This window comes from Sminthopsis crassicaudata, chromosome X (genome assembly GCF_048593235.1).
Source record: "Sminthopsis crassicaudata isolate SCR6 chromosome X, ASM4859323v1, whole genome shotgun sequence".
Classification (NCBI taxonomy): Eukaryota; Metazoa; Chordata; class Mammalia; order Dasyuromorphia; family Dasyuridae; genus Sminthopsis; species Sminthopsis crassicaudata.
This window is the reverse complement of record NC_133623.1, coordinates 11,054,583-11,072,154: the sequence shown is the minus strand read 5'-3', so window position 1 is coordinate 11,072,154 and position 17,572 is coordinate 11,054,583. Positions and strand designations below refer to the sequence as shown.

The 17,572-nt window shown below is 49.9% G+C and overlaps 2 protein-coding genes across 7 annotated transcripts in view; one reads left to right on the top strand and one right to left on the bottom strand.

Moving 5' to 3' along the window:
- Positions 1–458: 458 nt before the first annotated feature.
- On the bottom strand, positions 459–8,881 carry TRMT12 (tRNA methyltransferase 12 homolog). The gene is made up of 8 exons (XM_074277750.1): positions 8,605–8,881; positions 5,683–5,767; positions 5,178–5,346; positions 4,713–4,911; positions 4,471–4,621; positions 4,069–4,178; positions 2,418–2,575; positions 459–1,491 (listed from the first exon to the last, which is right to left on the bottom strand). The coding sequence occupies exons 1-8, from the start codon at positions 8,681–8,683 to the stop codon at positions 1,021–1,023; spliced, it is 1,422 nt and encodes a 473-aa protein (XP_074133851.1). The 5' UTR covers positions 8,684–8,881; the 3' UTR covers positions 459–1,020.
- The window catches only part of CSTF2 (cleavage stimulation factor subunit 2), a 21,683-nt gene continuing 12,975 nt past the window's right edge, over positions 8,865–17,572 (top strand). For 3 of the 6 annotated variants that reach the window (XM_074277747.1, XM_074277746.1, XM_074277745.1), the window contains exons 1-8: positions 8,865–9,243; positions 10,590–10,668; positions 10,846–11,015; positions 14,198–14,334; positions 14,740–14,859; positions 14,972–15,091; positions 15,983–16,097; positions 16,944–17,006. In XM_074277747.1, coding sequence (XP_074133848.1) covers positions 9,186–9,243; positions 10,590–10,668; positions 10,846–11,015; positions 14,198–14,334; positions 14,740–14,859; positions 14,972–15,091; positions 15,983–16,097; positions 16,944–17,006 — 862 coding nt within the window. In that variant the 5' untranslated portion in view covers positions 8,865–9,185. Of the gene's footprint in view, positions 9,244–10,589; positions 10,669–10,845; positions 11,016–14,197; positions 14,335–14,739; positions 14,860–14,971; positions 15,092–15,945; positions 16,098–16,943; positions 17,007–17,572 lie in introns of all 6 variants that reach the window. The other 3 variants (XR_012484030.1, XM_074277744.1, XM_074277748.1) reach the window with 2 other exon arrangements.

Sequence of the window (17,572 nt, the reverse complement as noted above, 5' to 3'; positions counted from 1 at the left end):
TTCTAGCCCTTTTTTTGGTGCAGGGTCTTTCTACTGAGACTTTAGACAAGCAGAGAAGAAGGGAGATCATAGTGCATTGCTTTGAAATCCAGCTGGCCCCATGTTGACTGGAGAGCACTTGGGGAGTCACAAGGGGAGAAGCCCAGGTCCTTAGTGGGGAGTCCAGCCAAGAGCCCTAACAAATACAAAGCTGTCCTGAAAACGCAGCATTCGCTCCCAAGAAACCAAGCACGATCAGCAAGTTTCTAGCAGCATTCGCATGCCCGACAGCCAAAACGAGAACCTATTTGGAAGATCAAAGTTACGAGCCGTCACAAAGGAGGGCCGAGGACAAGCACTGACGAGACCTGACATGACTTTGGTCCACTCAGGCAAAGAGTGCTCTGGCTCATATTCACCAAACCAAGCCCACCTCCCACCACCCGCTTCTACCCCCCACCCTCCCCTTCCCCCCCCAGAGCTATTATATGTCAGCAACTGGAAACGGCGCCAAGGACTTCATCCCCAGGACGATCCAAAGCTCTTCACGGGACAGGCATAGCTGCCCGTCCGATTCTAAGACCATGGAATGTTTCTAAGAAACTAGGCGAAACCTCCAACTCCTTAGACAACAGCTACATGAGGTAGTTCAGAGATAACCCCATCTTGGAGATGAGGAGACCCAGACAGTCCAAAAGAGCAGCAGCCAGTGCATGGCTGCCCAGACAGAACTAAGGCCAAACTGCAGAACCCAAGGCTTTGTAGGTCACACTCGGGTCAATAAGCTAGTCTGCCTCTGCTAGGTTTATAAATAAGACAATTCTTCATGATTAGTGGAAGAGGAGAGCGGAAGACAAGACTCTGGCACCCCACGGCGCTCAGTCTCACGTTTACACTGAGCCCTTGGAAGAGATATTCAAATAACCAGTTGCTGTAAAAATTCCTTATAAAAATGTAAAAGATCCGTTCCCAGGGAGAAGGGGGCAAGAAGAGGGAGCAAGTCGCCAACTTCAGAACTGTCAGCCAGATGGACCCCAGGCCTCAGACCTGGGGCCCCTGGCCACAGCTCCTCTCAGCTTTACCGATGACTTCACCAGAAGAGCAGGAAACAGGGCGACAATCCAGATCCAAGACCACATGATCCACATGGGGAGCATAAGACTTCACCGGCTGAACATGCAGGATCCGGATCTCCCACGGCTTCCCGTGCAGCTGCAGAAGCAAGACTCCAATGCGAGCAGCCACAGACTCAGCCCACCTGTGCCACTCTAGCTTAGCGATCTTTGCCGGTGTCTGCCTTCCTGAATTCCTGGCAGGTCTCTGCTCCTTCTGCCCTTCCTCGCTGCTGCCGGGGAACTGAAGTTCCTTCCCTGGGAAGGACTCCACGTTGTGGTGGATATGCAGGATGCCCCCTGTGTCCTGGCGTAGCACCTGGCAAGCAGTGGGCCAGCCCTCCTCAGAGCTGGGGATGAGCCCCAAGTTCACCCTGTCAGCAATGCTCCATAATTTCAGCTAAGAGAGGTGGGGAGAGAGAGACACAGAGGGGTGAGTAGAGCATCAGGACCTCTAAATGAGTCACCACATTAAAGGCCCAAAAGGAGGGAGGAAGGAAGGAAGGAAACAGAGAAGGAAGGGAGGGAGGGGGGGAAAGAAGAAGGGACAGAGGGAGGGAGGGAGGGAAGGAGGGAGAAAGGAAAGAAGGAAGAAAGGAGGGAGGGAGGAAGGGAAGGAGAGAGGAAGGGAAGAAAAAGAGAAGGAAAGAAGAAAAGAAGAAAGGAGGAAGGAAAGAGAGAAGGAAGGAAGCAAAGGAGGAAGTGAGGGAAAGAAATAAGCATTTCTCAAGTGCCTGCTATGAACTAGGCCCTGTGCTGAGCACCTAACAGATGCTCAGCTGAATCCTTCCAGTTCTCTTTGGGAAAAGGCTGCTCTGGAACACACCATCACCAGCCCACTGCAGACAAGAAGTTCAGAGTAGACGACAACCTCTTCCTTTGGGTCTTCTCCCAACATAGACTCCCTGTCCCTAGTTACCTACTCAGACCCCTTTTAGGACTGCTGATTCTCAGATTTAAGCCCCACACTGTAAGGACCTGAGGCTTTCTGGCAACCACTCCATTACCTCCTTGCCCTTATTCTAATCCTTTGAGGTTCTCCAATGCAAGAACCAGCATGCATTGCTCTCCATCAGAAGCCTTAAATATCAAGAACATGAGTCCCATAGAGTGAGATGATCATGGCAGACAGCTCAGGACATCATTTTTCTCCATCCACAAAAAGACAGGGTCCAACTCAATGATTTCTAAGATATATCCTGGCCCCCAAGCTGTCTGAGTTTTCCTGAGGAAGGGCGAGACTGGGACGGGCTGCTTGAGAAGAGGGAGGAAGAGGGGACACCTGTCCAGATGTGAAGTCCTGCTCGTTCAGCTCTGCTTACTCACCTTCCTATTATCACCGAGATGGATACAGCATCGATCCGCAACGCCATTGAGCTCCAGGTTCTTCCTCAAGGCGGCAGCAGCATGAGGGTCCCACTCGCAGGCATGGACAAAGGCAGCATTTGCATGGATCAGGAATGGCAAGGTGAAGTAACCAATGCCTGTGAGAAAGGAGACAAAGATGAAGGCCTTGAGTGGACAGGTCTTGCCAGACCAAGGCGGGCTCCACGCTCTTATGTGCGTTGTGACCCATGAACAGTAGTCTCCCGTGGCAAGAGAAACCGTCTAGGAACAAGGGACAAGGTTACAAAAGGAAAGAGATTCGGCCACATGGATGCTGGTGGCGGGTAAAAGCCCCAAGGACCGACATGCAGAAAGGCAACATCTGGCTCACACAGCACAGCACAAGGCTTACTCTGCCCGCCAAAGCTACGCAGCGACTTCCCACGATCACAGCCCAGCCCCTGGCACAGAGGAGGCACTTAATGCTTGCCGGTTCATTGCTAGCCAAAGGTAGGGTTAGAAAGGACACAAGAAACCAACTACCTCAGTCTACTTCAAAAGCGAGACAACTGAACGTTCTTCCTCAAGCTACTTAAGAACCACATTCAGAACTTCCCGCTGCTTAAGGAAGCCGAATCATACAAGCAGAAGTCAAAAAAGCAGCCAGCTGGCTCCAAATGGAGCGTGGTGCCAGCTAGGCACTGCATTGACCCACGCTCCCTGCCTTCTAAGGCCCTAGGATCTGACAGAGACGACACTGATGCAGACAGAAAGGAGACAGGAAGGAAACAGAACTCCAGTATTTACATCACATCCATGCCAAGGGTTAAGTGCACATCTGGTGTGGAAACTCAGGCCACAGCTGTGGGAACTTCCTAGCCAAGCAGAGAGTGGGGGGAGGGGGGAAATGAGGGATTCCCTCTTCTCCAGTCACCCCAGGAAGGACACATGAAGAAGGCAGCATCTCCAGAGTCACTTAATGGAAGCCAGAGAGCTTGCTAAGGCAACTGAGGAGATCCCAGGGAAGGGAAGAGAAGGTTCCAGAGTCAGGTACGGTTCGGGAGAAGGCCTCTAGGCAGGCTACGGCAGAGGAGAGGAAAGTCGTGAAATGTTCTGCGGCAGGGAATCTGGTTGAAGTTGTTGAGGGAAACCATGGTGGACCTGCTACAGAGGAAGGAATGAATGGATGGATGGATGGATGGATGGATGGACGAACGGAAGGAAAGAAAGAAGGAAGGAAGGAAGGGAAGAAGGGAGAGAGAAAGGGAAAGGAAGGAAGGAAGGAAGGGGCTATAAGTGGTGAAGGGATATGGTCAAAGCAAGGGGAGGGCCACTCCCAAAGAGTAAACTAAACTAACAGAGGCCCTGGATTCTGATCTCAGCTTTGCCACTTCACAGCAGCTACACACTCCCTCAGCCTTCCCGAGTCTCCTCCTCTGCACGTGACATCCAAGATCCCTTCCAGCTCTGTCTGAAGCTCGGCCTCTCTCCAGGCCCCTCCTTCCGAGCAGGCAGGATTCCTGAATCCGCACACTCGGGCATCAGCACAGAGCAAGCCTACCAAAAAGCTCCTTACGGTCTTGCACCAACAGCATCGCTCCCGAGCAGAGCGGCGCCTCTGACTCAAGAGGCTGCTCCCAAAGGTTGTCACCTGCATAGAGATCCACCAGCACTTCTCCAGCACAGGTCATTGATGCTACCCGTAGCTTCTCAGTGATGTTTCCAAAGGAGAACATGCTTTGGGTCACATCAAACGTGTACCTAGGGAAATCAATATACCGAGGGGCCGAGTGAACAACATGATGAGCATCCTCAAATTTCTGAGCGCCCCCCAAGAAACAGGGGTGCTCCATTAGGTAGTTCAGAGAAGAGTGCAGGAAGGAATGAGGTTCTCTCAGCCCCAAGCTCTACAGCTCAGCCCGAGTGCCACCAACAAGGAATAGTGCCTGGTGTTCCAGAGCTCTGAGGTGATGCCCTCACCAGCCCTTCTGCTCCCTTCTGCCCATACCCTCAAATGAGTTTCCCTTGGCTCACCAACCCTTCCCATACCTACCTGATGCCATTATCCACATGCTCCACCCAGCCATGGGCACCCAGCAGCAGGATTACTTTGGGAGCTCGAGTCCCACCTGGTGACACACGACCCCGCTTTGCCAAACGCTGGCCTCCTAGCGCAGAGGCGACAATCTTCCAGAGGCCTGGTTCTGGAACAAAGCATAGCCCCCAAAAGGGAGATGGGGATGAGGCTGCCTCAGGGGGAATGCCGACTTAGACCAGGGTACTTCTTTCACTTACCCAGTTTTTTCCATTGGGCAGCTCTGAAGCTATCCTCATTGAGCAGGAGAAGGTCACCATGACGTTGCCAAGAGCGGGGAAGATCTTTCTCTAGCTCGGCCGACCACACATACCCCTGGCCCTCCACCAGATGCTGCACTTCCTGACGTAACTTCTGAGCGGGAGAACGATTCTGAGCTTTCTTCGAGGGAAGGGGATTCTGGGAAAGGAACACAGAAGAGACGTACACAGGGGACATATACATGGGGAAGAGCGGCATGGGGAAATTCCAATACCAAAGCCCGCACATAGAACGAAGGACCGCGTCTGGCAGACTGGACAACAGCTGCCCACAGAGTAAAGCCAGCCTCGGCAAAAAGCTCCCCAGGCCCTGGAGAAGCAGGGCCAAACTCAGGGTCCCACACCTAGGGCTCATCAACGCCAAGGTCCGCTCTTGCCAGTGAGGACCTCTACCTGGATACTGACCAGGATGTGTGTCAGCCTGTAGGTGCTCTCAGGGAGCCCTTGCTGCCTCAGTGCTTGCAGGTGCTGCTCCGTAAGGGCCTCTTCCAGAACAGGTAACGCCATGGTACCATCAGGCAGCTGCTTCACACGGTGGCACTTATCCAGGAGTTGGTGCTTCTCGAGATATTTCCTGCAGGACCAACAAGGAATTTGGCTCCGGGGCCAAGGAGCATCAAGCTGGGCAAGTCACAGGATGACATTCCTTCTCTGGTCTCCAGTGTCTCCACGGTCCTGGCTGGCTCAGGGACCAAGCCATGTTCATCCTGTCACATCAGAGCCCCGGTTGCGAGCACAAGGGTTGAGGACTTCACAAAACCACTGCCACTTCTGTACCCCCTAATCCGGGATCTGTCACCCTATAGTCCTTCACTAAGTTCCACCTCTCATTTCATCCAAGTATTAAATCATTTAACACCATTTCTCCAGGCAACCATCTCCCTGAGATATCCCTGTAACCTTCTCTTACCTGCAATGCTGTGTAAACCGAGGCTCTGTCACAATAGCCGCAATAACCTCAGCCTTTCCGCCATCAGCTCCCGTTTTGTCAGAGCCTGGGGGAAAGAAAAAGTAGCAGCTCAGCGGGAGGGGAAGCCCAAAAGTCCGCCTTCCCAGGTTGGGGATGCATCCGGTGGCCCAAATCTCTGTTCAGCCTTCGTGCCTGGAGCTCCACAGCACGAGACTGCCTGGGATAGACAGAGGAAGAGGGCTCCAGCATATGGACCGCACAGGAAACTCCCAAAGGTGAGTCTTTGAACGGTGCCCTGGACGTTCCATCTCCTCTCTGGTATGGCCAGAACTTTGAGCAAGCAGCCAGGCACCAGTCTTACCGCACAAGTTGGTGGAGAGCAAGCATTCAGGCAAGCCTGTGGCCCTCCGGGCCTAGCTGGCCCAACCTTCCACCCCAGGGACTATACCGGCACACCTGTGTGAGGAGGCTAGGCCACAAGGAGCTGAGAGCACAGAACCAGGTAACCCATCTCACTCTTAAGAAATGCCAAACTGGCACAAGGAGACATGTTTACATGGGGCCAAGGAATTTCTTTTGATTCAAGAGGTAGATTTGTTTGGGGGCTGTTTTCCTCCCCACCTCCCCAAATTTGGAAAGAGAGAGGCTGCCAATAGGGGTTATCAAAAAGAAAAAGAAAATGTCACTGAGGGATTTTTAAAGTACATTGAAGACAAGAAAAGGAAGGCCAGTAGGAAAAAAAAAAATGAGCAGAACAACTTTGAAAGCAACAGGCTGAATTTATTACATACTTTAAAAAGCGAGCTGTATGCAAAGGAGAGCCATGGTTCCAGGGACAATCTTCTTTGTCTCTTCTACTCTGCACCTGGACTTATTTTATTTGGTGTTGGGTAAGTTCAGTATAAGAATTTAAAACAAAGAAATGCCACATGGATTTCCGATTCCTGGATTCCTTCTACTTCTGACACAGACACTGAGTGATTGGGGGAGAATAACATCACCTGTCTTAAATAGGGCCTCAATAGACTAAGGTTCTAAAACCAAACACCCCTAAATTACCCTTTGAAAACTATCTGGGACCTAATTTTTGCCAAAGAGGTGATATAGAGACTCCTCTTCTTACCTGTGGTCTGTGGCTCTCCAAATAGACTTTAGCACTCAAGAGTGGCTCTATGACCTACTGGGCACATAGAATTCCCCCTTTGATCAAAGGGGACTGTGAAAGTGACTCAAGCATCACCTGTCTTCAGGACTGAGGATAATAAAAGGCTTCTGGGTTGTACTCTGCGAGGGTTAGTTGAAGGAAATTAAAGCCCAGCTTGGAAGAAAAGACTTTAGGTGACAAGAAGGCTTAGTACTTAGAAAAGGAGTAAGCCTAGCTAAGCCCTCTTTGGCCCCAGAGGCCAGAGTTAGAAGAACAAGGAAGCATATAGAGATGCCAAGGCAGGATGACCAGTACAGGGATTTCCTGTTGAGACATGTGGAGTAGGTAGTAGCTGAAGTTACTTGGGGGAATCTCCTCAGCTCCCACTCGCTCCATTATGATCACTGATAATGTCTAGATCTGGAGGTCCACACTCTGTCTCCTGTGTTCAACTTCTACACCTCCAACTGTACTTTGGACATCCTGAATCAGATGTCCTGTGCCTATCACAAATTTGGACAAAAATGGCCAAAGCCTGACTCATTCTTCCTCCAAAGTCCCCCTTTTCCCAACTTTCTTTCTACTTTGAAAGCACCAAGCGTCATGCTCAGCTCTTCCCTCTCCTAAGACACATCCATATATCCAGCTTGCTAAATCTGATGCTTCTATTTTCCCCCACATCTGGGGGGATCCCCCCCCTCACTCAGGGCCGTCACCCTAGTTCCAGCCCCATCTCTCCCCTGGACTCTACCTATCTGCTCTTTGGAGCCAAGTCTCTCCCTTCTGGATTTCATCCTCTTACTAAAATGATGTGCCTACAAACACCCGTCTGTCCATTATGTTCAGCTCCACCTCCGAAGGAGCAGTGGTTCTCTGTTACTTCCAGAATATGATGGAAAATCCTGTTTGGCTTTTAAAGCCCTTCAGAAGCTGACCCTCCCTACTTTCCCCTGTCTTTTAGTACCTTAATTCAATCTCCTTCCTGGCTGTTTCTCACACAAGAGGCGACCACACCCTTTCAGTACCTGGAGCAAGGGAGGTTTAGCTCAATCCCTGAAGGTTTAGCTGAAATTTCAGCTGGGGGGGGGCACCCAGAGGCTACCTCCCATTTACCTTCACATTTCTCATATGTATTCAAGAGTTTACACTTAAGTCTCCCCAAGTGACAGAGAGCTCCCTGAGGGCAGGGCCTGGGATTTTGGCATCCTTAGTGTTTGGCTGTCACATGAGGCATGCTTCAGAAATGTTTGGGGGGGTTGCACGCCTGCCTGCTTCTATGGGAGCAGCCTCCCTGCACCGGGCTGTTCCGAGGCCCAGCCGGCTCCTGGGCTGCTGCTTCCTCGATTGCTCAGGGGATAGGGAAGCAAGCAGCAAGGCCGAAAGACTGCCGGGAGCTGGGCAGCCAACCAGCACCCCTTCCTTACTTTCTTCGTGCTCCTGCCAGGCAGCCCTCCGTCAAGCACCTCCTCGGGGCCGGCAGGCTGGAGACAAAGGCGCTGGCCCCGGTACCGGCGTCAGGGAGGGGGAGGCTTCCCCCTCCGGCCAGTGGTGCCCGAGTCAAGCGGCGCCCCCTTTCGGCCGGGTAGCCCCGAAAAACGTTCCCCACGGAGGCGCCGGGTTGCGAAGGGGCGAACCTGAGCCGGCTCCAGCTCCCCCTCCCCCCCGCGCCAAGCACATGGAGCTCGCGCCCCCAGCCGGGTCCAGCGCAGCGCCCCCCCCCCCTCCCCGCTCGAGCCCTCCCCGGCCCCCTCGGCCTCAGGGCTCCCTCCTACGCGTACCCTCGGGCGCTTCAGCTCCGGGGCCCCGGGGGCCGGGGGCCTCGCTGGCGCCCGGCCCGACTTCTGCATGCTGCTCCATGCACTCGGCGTCAGCCCGAGCCAGAGCGGGCGCCGGGGCGGGGCCAGGGGCGGGGCCGCGCGTTTCCCGCTCCCAGGAGGAACCAAAGCAAAGAGGCCCCGGAGGCCGGCGGAGGGCTTCGAGGTGGCGTCCCGGACACTGGCGCCGCCATCTTTAATGAGACACCGCCCTCCGCCGGGGGCGGTCCAGAGGGGGGGAGGAGCCTGCGAAGACTAAGGGCTCCATGGAAGCTGGGCCGGAGAAGGCTTCTGGGGCCGGGCGCCGGCCGGGTGGCGGGAGGCAGCCTTCCAGGGAGCCCGGGCGGTTCTTTGCCATGGGGCTTTGGCCCCGCGTTAGGAGCATTGTGTCTCCCGCCACCGCTGTTTACGGAAGAACGCTGGCGGGGTGCTAGGGGCCGCCCCTGTGAAGGGGGCCGCCCCTCGCGCATTGCGGAAGTGTGGGCAGGCGCAGAAGCTACTTGTACTCGCACCGGAAGAGGACTCAGAAGAGGGCTCGGAAGACGATGGCGGGTCTGGCGGTCCGAGATCCAGCTGTGGACCGATCGCTGCGCTCCGTGTTCGGTGAGCTGCCCTCGCCGAGAGGGCCGGCTTCAGAGCCGGCTTCAGAGCCGGCTTGCGGGCTGAGTGGCTCCCGGGATCGGGTTGTACGGAAGCGGGAAACTGGGCCACGCCGGGGTGGAGGGGCGCGAGCAGGCAGGAAGGGGAGGACCGCGGGCTGCCGGGAGGAGACGGGGGGAGGGGTGACGGAGGTGGGGGGGGTCGCACGCTCGACCCCAAAGGCCTACGGACGGAGCGCGTAGGGCTTAGGGGAGGCAGGGGTCAGGGCCGCGGGCGTAGGAATCCGGTTTTTTGGCTACGCGTGCTGCGTCCGTTGGAATTAGTGCGCGTGCTCCCGGCACCTTAGCTCCAGTGCCTCGTGTGCTTCGCGCTTCTGCAGACGCCCCGCGTTCCCCTCGCCTTCCCTCGCGGCTGCCTCTGCCCCGTTCTCAGCCCTTCGGGCTCCTATCCTGGCATCTTCTCCCTCCGTCCAGGGAGGAGGACAGTGGGCTCTTGGGGGCCCCGGGCTGGCCGCCAGACTTGCAGGCAGCAGAGCGCTGGGCCGACCTTTTGGGCCTCTTCGAATCGTGCTTGAGTAGCGCGCTCCAAAGCTCCTGCAGAAACATGGGACGCCGAAAATGGTCGTCTCGCTCCCGGCGGACTCGCAACCAAAGCAGGGCCGGGCCTTCCGCAGCCCCCTACCCCGAATGGGACGGCCAGGACCAGAGTAACGATGGGGAGAGGGGGGCAGGGGGCGGCAAGCTTTGCTATCCCTGTGGTGGTGGCGGCGACGGAGGCGGCGGCGGTGGTGGTGGTGATGACCAGGCAGCCCTTGAATGCATCCTACAACCTCATCCCTGCAGGGGGTTGGGGGGGCGGTGGAAGAGAAGGGTGGTCTCCCCAATGTCCCTCCCCCCAGCTTGGGAAACTCAAAGCCAGGGCTACTGCGATGTGGGAGCAGAGGTGAGATAAAAGGCACCCTCTGAACACCACGGTGCCCGAATGTCCAGGGACACTGGGAGCGGGGAGGGTCAATTTCCGGGGGGGGGGGGGAGGGGAAGCTTAGGTTCCAGGGAGAGGGAGAAACCCACAGAATGGCAACTAAGTTTGAAATCGAGGTCTACTTGTTAGAAATGTAATGAAGTCGAGAATTCATTGCTCCCTCTACTGTCTAAATCTATCCAATCCTTTGCAGGGAGCAGGTAGGGAGATTGAGATTAAAAACAGCCTAGACGGAAAATTGGGTGTTTTTTCCCTGATTGCTAGAAATGCCATGGTCTGTGACGGTCTAGATTCCAGTCAGCTAATTTTGCCTTGAAATTGTCTACTGCAAACCTGGAATTTCATCTTTCCTACCTTCTTCTCCTTAGTGGGAAACATTCCTTATGAAGCTACAGAAGAACAATTAAAGGACATCTTTTCCGAAGTTGGACCAGTTGTCAGTTTCAGGTAACAGGCCATTCTTTCAAGATACTTTTCTAAGTTTTTTCTTGGGAAACTTAGAATAGATTGTAACTAGTAATTCATGATTTTGCATTCTAAGCAGAAGTTTAATCCTCCCTGATCATTTGATAAGATTTCAGTGAAGAAGACTTAAGTACCCTGTCCTTTGGTTCTCCCTTTTAGGTTGGTATATGACCGGGAGACAGGGAAACCAAAGGGTTATGGCTTCTGTGAATATCAAGACCAAGAAACTGCTCTCAGTGCTATGCGCAACCTGAATGGTCGCGAGTTCAGCGGGAGAGCGCTTCGAGTGGACAATGCTGCTAGCGAGAAGAACAAGGAGGAACTAAAGAGTGAGTCCAGGCACAAAGCATTGTGGGCATCAAGGGGCAGAGGGCTTGGGAATATAAAAGATTTTCATTTCTGAATGAGATGCTCAATCCTGCGATATTCACCAAGATGAAGCACTGGGTTTGTCAACTGAGTCGATTAAAATATGACATAATAAGGAAATTTCAATGATTGGCGATCCAAAAGTTAGTTTGCCTTGAAGCTTCTTACTTGAAAGGAGGCAAGACTTGTATTTGAACTTAGGCTCGTGATGCTAATGTGTAATGTTAATATTTACTCTACCCGTTTTGGTGATTACTGGACATTTAGAATGTTGTGGTATTTCTATGGTGTCCATTTAGGAATGACCATCCTCTAGAACTCTGACCTCAGTCCTGTTAAGAGGAGTTGGGGAGCCTTGTCTTCTAATGTAAGCTCAAAGCTTTTTGCTGGTTTGTAAAGTTGGCTAGTTAGCCTTGTCAAGATCCCTCCCAGTTGGGAGGGAGCAAAGGTGTTTGTTTTCATACTGCCCAACAGCAACTTCCATTTATTGTTTTTATAAATTCCAATAGCAAAGGTTACTGTCACTTAGGAGTTCAATTGCCACATACAGGGAAGAAAAATTAGAGTGCTGGAAAAACCAACCGTGTTGAGGGACAAGAAAAATAAATTGAGCAAATAAGCATAGGGGAAAAAAACCCCAGACAGTTATGAATTGTTTGTCGGTGGAATTTTTGCAGGGGATATTGTTTATGGTATACATAATCGTTGAGTCAACTAAGAATTCATTGAAATGATAAATTAAGTACGATTGCAGAATATCAAGTAAATCCATTTAAGCTGTTAACCCTCATATATATTAGCAGCAAAGCCCAGCAAGAGAGATAGTCTGTTTAAAGTAGTTACAGAATATATAAGAATACTTAGCAGTATTCCTATTAAAACACACACAAGAACTATATGAATCTAACTACAAAGTACTCGATGGGAAAAGAGTACTTGGTAGTTAGCTGAGAGAGGTAAGAAATTTGGTAGAGAACACGTGGGTCTTCAGACCAGAGAACCAACAAGTCAGGGCATTATGCGAGTAGGTATAATAAAGGCTTTTAAGATTACACGTGGCTGTTCTTGAGCGTGCTACCGGTTATTAAGCTTATAGATTGAAGAGATTGTGGCCAGAGACCTTTGAAGGCCTCAGAGGAGGCGAGCCGGGTAGAGTTGACACTGCAAAGGTCAATGGTCAAAGGTACTCTGCTGGTTAAATAATTGGGGAAATATTTAGTTCTCTTGGGTAGGTCAAGACAATTGAATGAAAATGTCAGCAGCACTTAATTCACTGGGTGCTATATTACTCAATCTGCCAAAGGATTCCTTTGTAGAGCTATGAAAAAGTAAAATAAAGTTCATCTAGAAGAACAAAAGGTCAAGAATCTCAAAGAAAATGATGAATAAAAGGAGATAAGGAAGGGCCTGCCAGTACCAGATCTATGTACTATATACCTCAAAGCAGTGATTATCAAAATTAATCAAATAACGAGAAGTCAGTGGAACAGAATCGGTATGTGGTATAGCCGAGCAAATGAACAGTGGTAGCCTAGTGTTCCATAAACCTGAAGCGCTCGCAGATGCTGGGATAATGGCTCACTATTTGGCAAAAACTGCTTAGAAAATTGGACTGCTGCTGGCAGAAATTAGAAATAGATTAACATCTCATACCACATACCAAGACAAACTCCAGATATCTCAAAGATCATGTCATAGATGTGTGAGCAGAATGAGGAAGAAATGACATTTCAAGTCTGTGAATAGGGAAAGACTGACCAAACAAAGGATAGAAAGGGTCACAGAAGGTAAGGTGGACAGTTTTGATTATACAAAATTAAAAAGGGTTTGCAAAGAAATCCAATACAGCTAAGATTAGAGGGAAACAAAGAAGATCTTTGCAACTAATTTCTCTGGTAAAGGCTTCACTTCCAACATATATGAAAAACTTTCATATTTACAGGAATCAGCTATTTATCTGTAGCCCTATGAAAAACATGCCCCTTTTTCCATGCACCAAATTGGCAAATTTGACAAAAAGGGGAAATGGCAAATACTTCCGCAAAACAGACATATCGACACACTGTTTTTGGAGTTGTGAAGTGGTCCGGCTATTCTGGAAGACAATTTGGAAATATGGCTCAAAAGTTACTAAACTGCATTTGTCTTGTGCCACTGCAGAGAACAAAGAAAGAGGGAAAGGGAACACGTGTACACAGATATTTTATAGTGACAGAGAACTAGAAATGGGGTGTGGCAGGGGCATGGCACTCATCAGTTGAAAATAGCTGAGCAAATTATATATGAATTTATCTAAATGTTGTATCTGAAGAGGTTTCAGAGCAACTTAGGAAGACCTCTGAACTAAAGTGATCTCAGCCAGTACTTACACATTATAAAAAAGCAATTTTTAAGATTTAAGAATTCTAGTCAATACAAGGAATCTTTAGTATTTAGAATCTGCTAGATCAGAGTTGTCAAACTCATGGGAGGGGGGAAGGGACTGAATTCAAATGCAATCGACAGACATTTAACTAAATATAAGTATAATACAACAGAGACAATGTTAATTGTCATTTTCTGAGTCTCCAATAACCTTGCTATTTGAGTTTGATATGCCAGTTCCAGACTGCTACCCACTGTTCACACGAAACTCATAAATAATAAATATTTGACAATTGGGGGGGGGGGCAGGGAGAGAAAATGTAGTTTTAAAAAGATAGAAAGAAAAAACTCAAAACAGCAAAATCATTTCTTTTGACTTAAATTGAAAACTACAAGTTCTGGTTCATAAGCTTCTGGAATTTCTGCTAATCTTGCTTTGCTATTGGATACGTTCAATGTTCCGCTAAGCCAATTGCTACTGTCGATGTGGTCAATACAGTATAGAATTTCAATACTTTTAAACATTTCTTGGCATAAAAATTTAGAAACTTTGATGACAAACATTTGTTTCCCATAGTTTTTACTGTATCAGATTAAGGGCAGGAAAGCTATTGTCTTCATATGGCATCTGGATATTGTTGGCCTGATGTGACCTGCACAGGATTTATAGGACTTTAAATTTGTAACAGTTTTAAGATGTTAACAGTAAGCAGCTCTGCATTTGGAATCACTTGATTTGGAGTTTCGTTTTGAATTTTGTCGCATTTGTCTTGATTAGGTCTCGGCACTGGTGCTCCTATCATTGAATCTCCCTATGGAGACCCCATTAGCCCTGAAGATGCTCCAGAATCCATTAGCAGAGCAGTTGCTAGTCTACCACCAGAACAGATGTTTGAGCTGATGAAACAAATGAAAGTAAGTTGAAGACAGATGGAAATTCTCACATTGAAAGAGCAATCTCAAATGTTAATAGAAACTGCTTCCTTTGGTGTGGACGGTGTGGCCACAGATAAGAGTGGTCTTTGCTTGGTTCCGTCAAGATTTAGTGTCATTGACATTCCCTTGTAGCAGAGAAGTCAGATACTTGTTATTTTTGTAGACCAAGAGGACTAGTATTTCAGCTGGGGGGGAGCCCATAGAAAACCTGATCCAGTGGTTAGAAGGGAGGGGTGTAATTAAACAGGCTCTTGAAAGTCTTAAGTTGAATGAGGTGCTGGCTGATGGCAGTACTCTTCAAGGAGATTCATCAGTTAGGGCTCTTACTGTATTATTTCATTCAGAGGGACCATGGGATCTAATGAATTCTATCTCTTTGCTCAGCTTTGTGTGCAGAATAGTCCCCAAGAAGCACGGAACATGCTGCTCCAAAACCCCCAACTAGCTTATGCTTTGCTGCAGGCCCAAGTTGTGATGCGAATCGTGGATCCAGAGATTGCACTGGTAAGTCTGTGGGAGCAAGCCACTATTCCTTTGTGGTGGGAGGTAGGGCTTGGCGGATTATCCTCTTACATCTTGGCCAGTTCCAGCGCATATGTTTGTCTCTTTCCCATAGAAAATTTTGCATCGTCAAGCAAATATCCCATCTCTGATTCAAGGTAACCCGCAACCTGGCCAAGGACCCAGTGCGCCAATGAACCAACCGGCTACTCCAGCCTCTCAACCACAGCCCTTGGTAGGGGTTCACATATAAGCACTTCTGTCTGTCTTAGAATGTTGTTGTTCTCTTGCTGAGAGAACAATGGAAAGCTAGGGTGGAATAGAGAAAAATAAAAAAGCTGCCCAATTAAAAATCGTTTTCACTTTGTGGTATGTACATCTAATGTGATGGTCTCACAGATGCTGGGAGGGGAGTAGAAATTGGGGATGACTGATGAAGTTGGGGCCTCAAAAGAGGGTGGACTCTGCTCACTTACTGCTCTTAACCTATCTTCGGCTTTGTGCAGTGGTGAGGTCTTTCAAATGAGATCGTTTCTATTTAAAGTGCTTAGCGCAGTCTGGGGCACAAAGGTGTTTCCAAAATGCTCGTTCCCTTCCCCTGTATGTAAAGAACTGTGGTTGTGCCACTCAGTGTGAGAAGTGACCTTTGAAAACAACCCCACCAAATCCACCCCAAAGTCTCCCAGTTGCCTTCTTTAAAGCATCACTGCTTTGGTACTTCTCTAAAGAGAATCTCAAGACACCTGCCTTTCTCTCCCTTTAGTTACATAGGAGCTCCCCGACTGGGGTTGAGTGGAACAATTGGATTGATTGGGATGTCAAAAGAACAGATGTATCCCAATATCTAGGGGCTACCCAGTCCCAGCTGTACTGAGTTTGGAACATCCCACTCTGTTATGCAAACACTCCCGTGCACCCTTCCCTGAGAAGCCCAAAGGATTGCATCTATGCCTTTTCTGGTTTTGTAACCTGTGGGTGGGCATTACCATCTGGACAGGGATGTGGGGGGTGGGGTGGGATTGTTAGAATGACTAGTTTGAAGGGAATTTAGGGTTATCATCAACTAGTGTATTTATTAAATCCCCACAGGGACATGGGACAGGCTCTGATTTCTTCTCTTGTTCAGGGTGGGATGCATGTGAATGGAGCTCCTCTGATGCAACCACCTCTGCCAGGTGGCGTACCCGCACCAGGAGCAATACCTACTGCAGGACCTGGCCCTGGCCCTTTGGCTCCTGGAGGTGAGCTGTGCTTCAGATTCTCGCAGTTTGAGGATCTTTAAACACAGTCCCATGGCAATGTATTCATTCCATAGAAGCACCAAGGCTCTTGCATTAATGTGATTCAGTGAGAGAAGCCACAAAAAGTACTCAGTGAACCATAGTGTACTATTGAGATGCACTCTCTTGGGAACGTTTTGTTGAGTTGCTTTTAGTCGTGTCCAGTTCTCTGTGGCTGTATCTGGAGCAACCAAAGTAGACGCTGCTTCATATCTTTCTCTTTCCGAAAAAGATGGGATGAAATAGTCTGAGTGAATGCTTTGAACGTGACAGGGAAAGGAGGAAAGTCTTGAGCATGTAATTAGTCCCGGTCTCCCGTCTCTTTTGCCTGTCATTTAATGGAGTGCTTTGAAGCCTTGAAACATTAAAGGTGAAGAGAAGTGAAGGCCACTGTGCTGTAATTTGCCTTGCGTGATGTGGTCAAGGTTTGACAAGGCTTCGGCCCACGGTTCACCTTGGCAGTTTGAGAAAGCCTGAGGCCTGTTTGTCTAGCCATGAAGCTCTAGGCACTTGGGTAGAAGCCCCTCATGAAGAGGTGGCATCTCTCAGCTGAGGCCTTTCCTGAGTCACAGAAGGCACGTGTTCTCTGTACAGAGACTAGCTGGAGGTCTACTGAACGATAACTGCCTTTGTTACCCAATCCCTAGCCAAGTGTGCTTTTTTTTTTTTTTTTTTTTTTTGAGGGGAATGGAGCAGGAATAGGGATTCTGAACTTGCCTTTGGGGGATTATGATTCTGTCGAAGGAGGAAACGATCTATGGGCTTCTTCGTTGTCCTAAATTGATTCTCTTGGCTTTTGTCTTCTAGGCGGGATGCAGTCCAAGGTTGGGATGCCAGGCGGTGGGCCAGTATCCCTAGACCGGGGCCAAGGTAAGTAGGCTGTGTTGTCTTACTAACACAGATTACTCACACAGTGCTTGAATCTTCCAGACTCTTCTTTTAGTAAGGTAAAAGCCCACTTGCACAAGCATTAGTCATGAAACCGAGCCACCCTCAGCCTAAGATGAATCGGACAGCACTTTTTGCTGATGGGTTAATAGTTGTGCTAGTATGTGCTCGCTCTCTCTCTCTCTCTCTCTTCCTGTATTGCTAGTGCTGGCTGTTGAGGGGGCAAAGGGAGCGATGGGCACATTACGGAGCCAGGGCGCATAAAATGACAATGGCTTAAAAAGTCTGCTCAGAGCTGTTGGGCAGAGTACAGGCCAGTGAAGCCCACACATCTTGGGTCAGGTATACCAGCATGGCCGCCGCGGCAGCGGCCAACACTTGTTGTCGTCACCGGCGTGCACAGGCTCCTGGTCACAATAGCAGCAGCAGCCCCAGACTTTCTGCCTTCTGTCTCCATGTGGCCAGATCCTTTTAAAAGCAAAGAAAATGTGGTTCATTTGCATTTGAGAACCAGGAAGACTAGTGATGGGGAGCTTCAGCTGCTCTTT